Source organism: Pempheris klunzingeri, chromosome 22 (genome assembly GCF_042242105.1).
Source record: "Pempheris klunzingeri isolate RE-2024b chromosome 22, fPemKlu1.hap1, whole genome shotgun sequence".
NCBI classification, from domain to species: domain Eukaryota; kingdom Metazoa; phylum Chordata; class Actinopteri; order Acropomatiformes; family Pempheridae; genus Pempheris; species Pempheris klunzingeri.
Window position 1 is genome coordinate 5,264,361 of NC_092033.1, and position 11,307 is coordinate 5,275,667.

An 11,307-nucleotide genomic window follows, 5' to 3' on the forward strand; every position below is an offset into this window, starting at 1 on the left:
ATCTAAACCATAATTACCTCCGCACTAACGAGCCAGTTGCGCTGAGCCGCGGCCAGGTGTTTAGCAGGAAACAGCATGTGACAATGTGGGTTTGGTGTTCACCCATCTGCACACATACACAAACACACTCCAAGAACCCGAGTGAGTGAGCAAACATTTCGGCAGCCGTCAATGCTCTTCTCTCACCACATCCATTCATCTTCGTGAGACGCCTGCTGTCCCACAGCACCGCAGCTTTCCCACCTTGGGAGCCAGATAGGAAGCTGTGGTATGATTTTCACATTTGTTACTCTGTGACAGCTTCAGTGAACATGTGTGTTTTTTGTCTGATGTACCCCCACAGTACTGACAGATCAACTTCTCCATCACCGACTGTCAGGTTGAAATGTGTCCATTTAATTTGATTTAAAACTGGATGTTATTTAACAGGGGTGGTCACATAATAGTGGGTATTGTTCCAATAGTTTTTACAGTTGAACTGTCAATGTTTAGGTTGGCTTGGACAAGTTTGCATTGATACTACTATTGCATGCAGAAGATGTTTTAACCATTTGAACCATTTACTTTCAGCTAACTCTGCCTGTTAACTTACTTCAGACTATTTCAAGTGTCTATTTATTACTTTTACCTATTTAACCATCATCCAATATTTATAGCTAACTATTGTTATTTCTGCTGTTTATCCAATACTGTAAACCAGGTGATCATAACTATGTGTTCAATACTTTTGGCCTATTTCAGCTGTTGTCCTTTTAGCTAAGTTATTATAACATTTAACCATTACTTTTAACAATCTACTTAACAATTTCATCTATACTTTTATTTAATTTTTGCTATTTAAGCTCATTTTACACTGTTAGCTGACATCTATTTCAATTCTTTAACCACCTTAAGCTAACTATTCATTAGTTATAGGTTTCTACTTTAACTCTTTATCCAATAGTTTTAATTATCTGTTTTAATGAATAATTCATTACTTTTAGCCGTCTGTTAAACCCTTTAGCCAATACTTTTAGCTGATTATCTCTATCTGTTGAAATCAATGTATCCATTCCAGTTAGTTAACTATCCTGCTTACACTCTCATGTTCAGTGTTTAGGTGCTACTAATACATAGATTTTTTTTAATTAAATGTTTTTTCAGTTTAGTTAAGCTACTCCTACAATCTTTCCATGTTTCCTCTAGCTGCAACTGCAGAAGTGCCCCATTGGACACAAGTACCCCTGGTTGGGAAAAAGTATGTACATTTCTTGTAAACATTTGTACATTGAAGTTTTGTCCTCTGTGCATCTGTCTATATGCATTAACATCTGTGTCAGCAGGTGTGTGTGTGAGCTTGCCACTGACAAGGTGACAGGTTAGGTGCTGTGCGGTGCCCCGGGCCCTTGAGCTTACTCAGCATGCACAAACTGAGCACACCAGACCTCAGACAATACACTACTATTCTCTGCACCTGTGTTATGTTTTCATGCTGACAAAGATGTGCTTTCCTCTTTGTGGGCTTAGGATCTGCTTTGTTTCCATGACACAGAGACTAAAATAGTGAAGTTGCCACCAACTCTGAAACAAGGCTCTTTGTAGTAAAAAGGCCAAATTACTTCAAATACACAAACACAGCAGTGAATGGTTAGAAAATGGGTGGTATGCACATTACTCACTGTGTAAAACTGGCGTTCAGCTGCTGAGTGAACATATTTCACTTGGCTTTGATTTTCCTCAAAGGATTTTCCAGTGTTTAACAAAACTCATATTGTCAAATGTTTATATTGTTTATATTGTTATATGTTTATGCGCTTACTATAAAGTAATCTCATCGTTCTTAATCTGGTGGGGAAAGAGATTTAAGTTTACAATAATGACATCCAAACTCTAAACATGTAATGCAATGATTTATAGGACCTGGGCTTTCGTTTGAATGAAAAAGAAACTATGACAACATCAACACAATAACCCTCCAATTGAGTACAGAAAACAGATATATATTTATTTACTTGTCAAAGAGTCAAGCACGTGTGATGTTGTCACTGTTATGACCAAATGAAAATTTCAGCATTACAGAGAAGGTTGGTGTCATTTTCTGGTCGAGTGTCGAGATCATCATAATCAGAGAAAATATACTACTGCCACCCAGTGGATTCAGAAAATACTATAACTATGAACTTTCAAGTCAGCACACCTTCAATTGTGCCCTGCATAGAAGCCTTCACATTCTGAGTCAGGTTTTCCCTTTAGTCAGACATATGTAGCCTACAGCAAATTACATAGACCAATTTTATTTTTATACATTGTGTTATGAAGAATATAATTTAAAAATGAACCAACCAGGAAAATATTAAATACTTCTGTGAACCTACAGTCCCAAGTTTCTTTATTCATGTGAAATACAGCAGGATTTTCCTCTGGTGGGAACACTTTGTGAGACACCACAGCTACCCTACAGCATGTCTCGTGAGTCCTTGAGCAAAACCCTCACTGATACAGATGAGGATGGCATGAACAAGTTTCTCTGAAAAAGCAGTCAAAGTATAATTTCTTTTGTCGGATTTATGCAGTCTGTGAAGTCTCTCCTTTGACAGCGCTTCTTTTGTGCTTTTTCTGTTTTTGTGCAACCACAGTGGCATTATTTCTTGGAAAGAAATTTCATCTTGTTTCCTGGAGCAAAGACAAAAAAAACAAGAGTGGTATAAGGTGAGAATGAGCCTACATTAGACTCTACAGTTGATACAGAGCTTGGTTCCTTCTACTGGCTAAGAATAGCTCACACACAACCTTACCCAAGCCTTTGAGAAACCTGTTAACCCTCCGGTGCTCATTCTCATGGATGGAATCTAGATACTCCTGCACCCTCACTTCAAACAGTCCTGAGGAAAGAAAAAGAATCATGAATCACCGGATCGCCTGCCAACAGCTGAACCTCCTCTTCTCTCCCCAACTCTTCACCTCTCAGAGCCTGCCTGTGGAGCTCCCTCTCCTGGATGAACCAGCCAAACATCTGGGTCTCCATGAAGACCTCCAGGAAGCGACGCATAGTCTTAGACGGGATCGCTTTACGAAAACCCTCGCGCTGGAAGGAGCAGGGGACCGGGGAGGAGGAGGAGGAGGAGTAGCCATCTTCCCGTTCGCCGATGATGAAGAGCTGATAGTGGCCTACCAGCTCCACGAAGAAACGAACAAAGGCCTCGGACACAATGGTGCTGAGATGGCCAGAGTCTGAGGAGACGACACACTAAATTTACATCCAAAAACAGAACCACAAGATGTTTGTTCACTTGCAAAATTATGGCTCATTTTCAGTCTTTCTAACGTCTCACCACTGGGTGCATCTCCTCCTCTCTCATTGGCGAGCTCTCTTCTCCTCTCCAGAACATTCTCCAGGGCTGATTGGAGCTTAGAGGGCAGGATGGAGTCCTCATCGTCCAACTGAATGTGACAAAGCAGGTGAGAATAATCATGAAACATGAAATCATTTGCTCCACATCTATGCACAGCCATAAAAAACACACAGGTGATTCAATGCACGGCCTACCTGTCTGAGAAATCTACTGTTCCCAAGATCCACAACCAGAACCTGTGCACAGAAAGCCTAGATTATTTTAATGTACAACGCTTTTGCGTGGCGGCTATTGATGTGACCTCTGACCTCCTCAAGGGGCAGCTCAGTGAGCTGGGGCAGGGAGTTGGACAGCAGGCCGACGATGAACGGGGTTGGAGTGCAGACGATGTCGAGCATAGCCGATGGCAGCACAGGGATGTAAGTGTGCTGCCATACAAATGGGTAAAGCAGTGCCACAATAGCATGGCAGCACTGGGAGAGAGTGCTGCAAGGAGAGACACATGAGGGGATACATGAGGAGTTTGTGACAGTGAAAGATACAGGAAGTGAGTAACTTACTTGTTCTCACCACATGAGGGAGCTATGGTCCAAAGTACAGACTAATTACTGCGAATGTTCCCTAAAGTACACAACATTTCCCAGAGAGGAAAGCAAAGTACATGCTACATACTTCTTTAATTTACGTCACTCGACTTTGCATTCCAGTCCTCTACTAGTTGGCCTGCCCTCTCTGACTCCCACTGGCTTTCTCCTGCAGGACAAACAAACTGGCTCCAGCACAGCAACAACTCAACAGGCTGGCCTCGAAATATCTCTCTGGCATGTTCCCTGAATAAAACTGGGGCTTCCTTACGTTTATTTAAAAATGTGGGTCTGGACCACCCGCGTATTCTATAACTTCATAATGAAAACATCCCTGATGCCTGCACCGAATATCTGCCGAGAACATAATTGCATAAACAGTGGAAGAGGGATGTTCACTCCAGTATGTTGTGTAAGCCTGTGGGATAAGCGGCTCCACTGAAGTGACCGACCTGAGTTTGTCAGCCGTGAAGATGACCCTTCGCTCCAGCAGCAGAGACCCAAACACCCTTAGGAGCAGCCGCAGACTCAGACAAGAGAACAGACACTCAAAGTCCACATGCTCCAGGCGTGAGTCAGAGGGTCGACAGAGCTCCATCACCTGCGAATAAAACACACCACAAAGACTATAGTTTGCGTGTTAATCAGGCTGTGACCTGCGTGCTCCATGTGGCCTCCAGTGTGCCTCACCTCAGTGCCTGAGCCAGGGAGGAAAGTTTTAATGGTGATGGTTCTGCCCGGAGCTGGAAACTGAGCCTCCATGATGGCTCTCATGAAAGGCTGGACAAGAGCTGGAGACAAAGCCCTCCGCCTCTCCACCTCATCCAGCACCTACACACCAAGGTTATGAATTTACTCAACTACTTTTATGCCAATAATATCATCATATTAGTGGGAGCATTTTACCTTTGAGAAGAGGTTGAAACAGCCAAGGTGACTAACAATACAGTAGACCTCAGGTAGACGTTTGCCTTTTCCACTGGGCTGAAATGAAAATGTAAAAGTTGACCTGCTGCTGATGTTGAATGAAAAACTCCAGAACTTGTTTAGAAACTTTTTTTGGATTAGCAACTGGGTTTTTGTCAAATGCACATCTACAGTGATACAGTACACATACTATAGAAATACATAAACAAAATCATATTCAAAGGCACTTTTCCAGTCTCACACACTTCCTCCCAGACTCTGAGATGGACTTTTTTCCCACAGGCACGCCGACTATTTTGGCACACTTATTTACTCAGCTGTCATCGTGGTATTTAGCCACTTCCTGTTCAGTAGCAGCACACTTATTTATTCTTCTCGTTTCTATTTACCAGTAAACGCCGGCAGTATCCAAACCTCCTGCTCCCATCCTCTCCGGTCAAAACAAAGGAAAACATCTCACTATGAAGGATGACCCACAACACAAATAAACACCTGATTAGCGTATTTTCATTATACATATGAATAATACACATAGATCGCATTACGATATGTTATTTCTAATTGACCCTAAATAGACTTCACTGTTGTATCCATACATCATCAGGCGACATCAGCAGCCATGTACATCAGGGATTAAACAGCAAGTTTCTAGTGGTATAATGGTAGCTGTTTTTCCAAAGTGACTTTAATTTATGTGTAATTTAATTAACAGTGTGATAATTTTTTTACTCTCACCTTGGGTAGTTCTCCACCAGCTCCCAGTCCTTTGCATCAGGGAAACAGAACTGAGGAATGATCCTCAGCTGATCCTCCGTCTCCCTCATGAACTTGAAGCTCCGCTCCAGCTGCCGCACAGCAAAAGCAGTGATGTCATTTTTACAACTTTCAGGTAATTTAATTAACTTAATTTCCACCACTACTGCACGCATATGTATCCATAATCAATAGGCAATGGTTTGCATGTTCATATTGACCAGTATCAGCTAACAGATTTTATTTAGGATGGATTTAATGCTGCTGCATAAGCAAAGAAATCCCTCTTATCATAATAGCTTTTTGCACTCAGACTCTTGTCTGTAGACTCGAGTTCACTCATATTTTGAATCGTTTTACATGTTGACTTTTGTCTGTCTGGGGTAAAATTTGTAGATTTCTATTTTGAGTTCAAAGCTAAAGGGGTACTTGAGGGGTTTAGTGTTGCACTCTCATAAAGTTCATGGACTCACAAGAGACAGATAAAAAAACATGTCAAGGTCAAAATCAATGCGGCATACAGTGGCGACTGACTGCATTTCCCATAATACAACTGGTGCTGTCATTAGGTCCTTTCTGCCTCCTACATCCCCACTTCTTTTAAATCCCACAGGCAGCTTTCACAGGCTGAGTTGCGCTCCACTTGACCCATTAACTGAACTTAATGTGTAGAATTGATGAAGGATTGCCACAAAATCACAACAAAGCAAAGCAGCAAGCAAAGTTTCAAACAACTCCTCTGCTCCTGACCTTTGGGGGGAACTGCTGCGTGACCTCCGGCAGATAGTGCGCACCAGCCTTCGACTTCTGCAGTGACACAACTAGGAAATACTCAAAGAGCTGACGCTGGTGGAGATCCGGTTCCAGAGAGCTGGCGGCACCATTGTAGTGGACTTGACCCTGGCTTGGCTGGCTCAGTATGGACTGGACTGACACGAGACGCTGACGATGAGCTGGAAAAGAGGACAGTAACACACGGAATGGTTACAGATTGAGGATGTCAAAATCTGTTAGAACTTGAAGACAAAAAGAGTTGTTGTGTGGTAATCTACCTTTTGCTCTTTCCTCAGCTTCACTCTCAGAGTCGCTGTTCTCATCTGTCACTGCAAGACAAAAGTAACATCTCTTAACCCAAAACTCCACATTTCCATTATAGACATCAGAAAATACATAGAATTAAACGTATCTGTTTCTGGATGACCATCATGTCAACATCATCACCTCTGCCTGAGCTTGTCTCAGCATAATGATAAATCCTCCGTAGACGTTTCTTCCCGACCCGAGCCTCAAAGATGCTGTTGATTCTTAGTACAACCTGTTGGATAAAAACTCAGTGTAAAGAAATACTTGTAGGGCTGTAGGATGAAACTTATTCTCCAGTTCAGGGATTCTGGATGAGAAAATCCATATACGGCTCTACAATATGCTCTCAACAACACACACCGTTGGTATCCTGCGATAGGTGCGGCTGTAAGGATCCCAGGAAGTGTGTTCAGGCCCAGTGGGAGTGGAGGGGGGACTGAGCTGGGGCGGAGACGAAACCCCCCCGCTGGTGGTGCTGTGAGCCGACTGGTTGGCTCTCCGCAGGTCCAGCAGCTTAAAACTCCTGCCTGAATTCTGTCTGAAGAAGCCGGGCCTTGTGGTCTGTAGACAGAAAACTCATTCAATTCATTTCCACAAGCATTTAGATTAGTGTTGTAGTGTTTTTTCTGTACTGTACTCTAATGTAACATGCTTGGCTTGTGCTGCAGGAACCTTGGAAGTCTCGGCACCAGGAGAGGAGGGCAAAGACTGCTGGGAGCACTGACTCTCCAATTCTATGTCCTCATATGGGTTCTCTTTGGATGAGTCTGCAGGGAGACCAATGATGGCAACATTCAAAGCAAGTTCATGGGCATTTTTTCTGTTTTTACACATAAAAAATGATGTTTCAAGGTTCAAACAATATGGGATTCTGAAGGCTATTCTAATATTTTAGGCCAGTTGTAAAATTGGACTCGAAAAATGCACAACACCAAATCAGATGGTAACACAATGATTACAGGAAATGTCATAGACAAATTTGAGAAAATGAGCAGCTGTCCCATTGTACAGTCCACATCTATATATCAATATATAGCAACAATGAGGGATGGTTAATAATGGTTTCTGACCTAGGATGTCTTCATAGTGATGTTCCTGAGACAGTGAGCGAGAGAAGAGAGGGCTAGTTGACCCTATGAGCTCCTCAAACTCAAAGGATTTCCTATAATGGTGAGCAATAAAGTGCAAATTAGTACATTTGTTGCAGTTGTTTATATCTGTATTGACTTTGCTCATTCATCCAGGTACAACATGAGGTCTAACTGTTAAAACGGCTACAAAACTACATATTGTATTTAATCTCTGGTTCGTATATGAGCTCCTCTCCTCTTTACCTGTTGATGTTCTCTCTGACTCTCTCACCCCTGGGTCTCCCGTAGACACCAGAGGGAGGTTTTGAGGATGTTTTCGTAGAGATGGAGGGCAGTGGGGGGAGGTTCCTCTGCCCTCTCCCCTGCGTCTGACTCTTCCCAATAGAGGTCGGATGCTGGAAGGTACGTCGGGGTTTCGGGACCGGGTTGATGGGGAGCGCCCCTGGCTCTGTGTACACATTGTCCTGATGCCCCTCTTTTTCTCCAAAGGATGTCGCTGCACCCATAACTTCAGATTCTTTCTTCTTCACCTCTGCCTGTTTGTCCTTGCTCGGTGGGCTGAAGTAGTTTCCGAGCTCTGGGGGAGCTTTGCCGCGGTTCTGTCCCATAGCCTCCAGCTTTTTGAAATGACTGAATACAGCTCTCTTCTCCTGGCTGGTTTGTTCGGCTGTTCTCCGGTCAGTGCTTTTCCTCAACGTCCCCACCGGATGCTGCACTGCCTCCATAGGCGAACAAGGCCTTGAATCCCCAAGCTTTTCTACATTCTCTTTCTCATGTTCTTGCTTTTCTTTGTGGACCGCTCTTCCACAAACTTCCCCTTTTTGGACCTCGCTGGGCTTGCTGCTCTTGAGCGTCCCTCTTTGCTGTTTTCCGATTTCAACAGGCGAACAAGGCCTTGAATCCCCAAGTTTTCCTATATTCTCTTTCTCACATTCTTGCTTTTCCTTGTGGGCTATTTTCCGGCAACTCTCTGTATTCTGCTCATCAGAGGAAGCCTTACCGTTGCTTTTTGTCAGGGATTCTGTCCTTTTTATGCCGCTGCACTGATCCAAAGAACCCGAGGTAACTGTTGAATGAGTTGGTTCCTTCCCCTCCCACAGAGAAATCTTGTCCTTGATTTTCCCTCCATTGGATCTGGGGAGTTTGTTGCCTACCGAGAGGGTGCTCTCATTGCTGTGAGGGTCAAAGGTCGACCTCCTATGCGCCATCATGGGTGTTTGTTCCCTCCGGTTGTCTAATGGGGTGAAGGGGAGCTTTGGTGCCCCCTCTCTTCTTTGCCCAGCTCCTTTGTTTTCCGCTGAAGCTATATGGAAACCACTTTCCTCACCAAGACAGCCCTTCTTTAGCCTAAACACACAAATGAAGTTATAAATTAATGTAAAATTCTAAATAATAATATATATCAAACATAAATATGACCAGAACTAAACAGAACATTTTGAATGTGAACTTGCAGAGTGGTGACCTGGTTATGCAGGGGTGAGTCAAAAACAGTTTAATAATCTTTTTTTAATGTGCTGACAAAAGGCTAAGTAACTTCCCAGTATGGTCACCATAGCTGCCAGTAAGGGTCTTTTTCTGGCGACAGTGGGAAAACTCAGCCTGAGAGTAAATGCCAGAGGACAACCCTATGACCGAGCATCTTCTTCTCATCGGCTTTGCTAAATAAACACATACTTGGACCGAAGCCAATTTCATCAAATCGTTAATGTTTTAATAAATAAATGGGAGGAAATGGGAAGCCCTGAGTTGAAAGACCTTTTCTGACTTTTCGTAATGGATGCGATGAGTAAAGAGCGATCTGAAGCAGGCTATGCATTTCTCAAGCTCAGAAGGAACTCATGATTAGAAAATGTCCAGCTCCTATTGGGGAAATTCACTGTTCGCTTATACAAACCTGTTGATGGTTGAGTAGATGCACTCTGGCCTGGTTTTCATTCTCTTATTGGCCGCCATGATCACTGTACACCTGAGACAGAGAGAAAGACAAAGACAGAAAGCATCTTTAGCCAATCAGTTGATTTCTCTGAGCATTTTGTAGTTTGAATGTTCACATTTTTACTGGTGTCCTATTAGTGTCAGGCTTTTTCAGTGAGACTGAATATCTCTGCACATACATACACACACTTCTCTTTATTCTTTATTACATTATGAATCAAAATAAGACTCTATCCTATCCTCAGATCCTATGTGAGTGTGACCATTCATTCACAGCTGGTAATGTACAGTATTTGGGGGCCAGCTGGGCAGACTCAAGGAAAAATATGACAGCCGGGGACTCGTTGCAACTCCCTCGAGCAGTTCGTCACACAAACCGACATTTCAGCGGTCATTAGGGAGCTCTTCTATGATTGAATCACTCTTCTCTGCCTTTTCTTTCCTTTAGTGTTTTGTTGCATGCTCCTTATTCTGCTGCGGTCGACCTTTGGCCCTCACAGCGACTAAAATGCTCTGTTCTCCTCTTTTTTGACTCCCATACTGTACTTTTTCATCTCTGAGGCCAATGTTTCAAAGTTCAGCGGCCTTTAAGATAGGGCTTGGTCATTTCCCAGCTTTGAGGCTGTTGTTATCATTTGTTTAATTGATATGTTGGGTCTCAGTGACAGTGTGCATGACTGGCTCCATACAGTCCTTAAAGATGTAGGCTAAACAAGGCATTCAGATACATAGATACTGTGTGATAGAGGCAGGAACCCAACCAGAGCTGCGCAATTCATCAAAAAATGCACAATTGATCACAATTTCCATTTTAAAAGAGAATATATATACCCAGAAGTTTTTAACCTAAATAAATATACCACAACTTATTTTCTCCCTTCCCATAATTACATCTTTAGTTATCAGGTCGGCTAATAACTCAGATTAATGCATATAAAATCACATGATAATGATGAAAAGCCAGTGAAAATGAGACAACCCAGCCTGTTATATTCTCACTGTGTGCATCCCATTTTTTATATTGAGGCTAAATCTGTTTCTTACCTCCTTCTGTCGAACAGACTCCATGTGTTCATTAGTGAAATGGGAGCGTGATGCAACCGATGCTGCTATAACAGTATCCATTGGTATAACCTCCAAACCACCGTGGTGTGCTGTGCTGTACGTCCAGGTTACATAGTCTGCTCTAACTTGATTTAAGCCTCCAAGTGAGTCGCCGGATGTTTAATTGAGTGGGAATAGAGACGTGAGGGTCTCACCTCAAGCTGTTGTACACTCCTCTCCCTGCCTCTTCTCCAGTCTTCAGCTTTCATTCACTCTTTCTCTGCCCACACACCCTGGATATGACTTCCTCCCTCTCTCTCTCTCTCTCTCTCTCTCTCTCTTTCTCTCTCTCTTTGCTCTCTCTCTCTCACCACTGAAATAAAGAATAAATGGCTGACTCTTAATACTAACCGAAACTACTTAAACACTAGCTGCAGGGAAATTATTGACACATGGGACAGATTTCACTGTATTACATTATTTCCCTCCAAATCTGAAGTTCGTTGGAATTCACGTCACAACTGCTTGAGACCAGTTGCTCATGCAGCTGTAGCG

At 43.0% G+C, this 11,307-nt stretch overlaps 1 protein-coding gene across 1 annotated transcript; it reads right to left on the bottom strand.

Moving 5' to 3' along the window:
* Positions 1-2,099: 2,099 nt before the first annotated feature.
* LOC139221537 (DENN domain-containing protein 2A-like) lies at positions 2,100-10,935 on the bottom strand. The gene is made up of 20 exons (XM_070853439.1): positions 10,753-10,935; positions 9,668-9,739; positions 8,014-9,117; positions 7,750-7,841; positions 7,352-7,446; positions 7,040-7,240; positions 6,818-6,911; positions 6,649-6,699; positions 6,347-6,549; positions 5,579-5,688; positions 5,233-5,302; positions 4,823-4,900; positions 4,607-4,747; positions 4,369-4,517; positions 3,641-3,818; positions 3,527-3,568; positions 3,312-3,420; positions 2,941-3,210; positions 2,775-2,861; positions 2,100-2,652 (listed from the first exon to the last, which is right to left on the bottom strand). Exons 1-20 carry the CDS (start codon positions 10,782-10,784, stop codon positions 2,621-2,623), a joined length of 3,210 nt encoding a protein of 1,069 aa, XP_070709540.1. The 5' UTR covers positions 10,785-10,935; the 3' UTR covers positions 2,100-2,620.
* Between the last annotated feature and the right edge of the window lie 372 nt (positions 10,936-11,307).

What these genes read in the sequence shown, in the direction of transcription:
- LOC139221537 (XM_070853439.1), bottom strand. Translation starts at nt 10,784, where the DNA reads ATGAACACATGGAGTCTGTTCGACAGAAGGAG. An exon ending in ATCTACTCAACCATCAACAG is followed by an intron (nt 9,118 to 9,667) that starts GTTTGTATAAGC and finishes TTGTGTGTTTAG; the next exon opens with GCTAAAGAAGGGCTGTCTTG. An exon ending in TCACTATGAAGACATCCTAG is followed by an intron (nt 7,447 to 7,749) that starts GTCAGAAACCAT and finishes GTCTCCCTGCAG; the next exon opens with ACTCATCCAAAGAGAACCCA.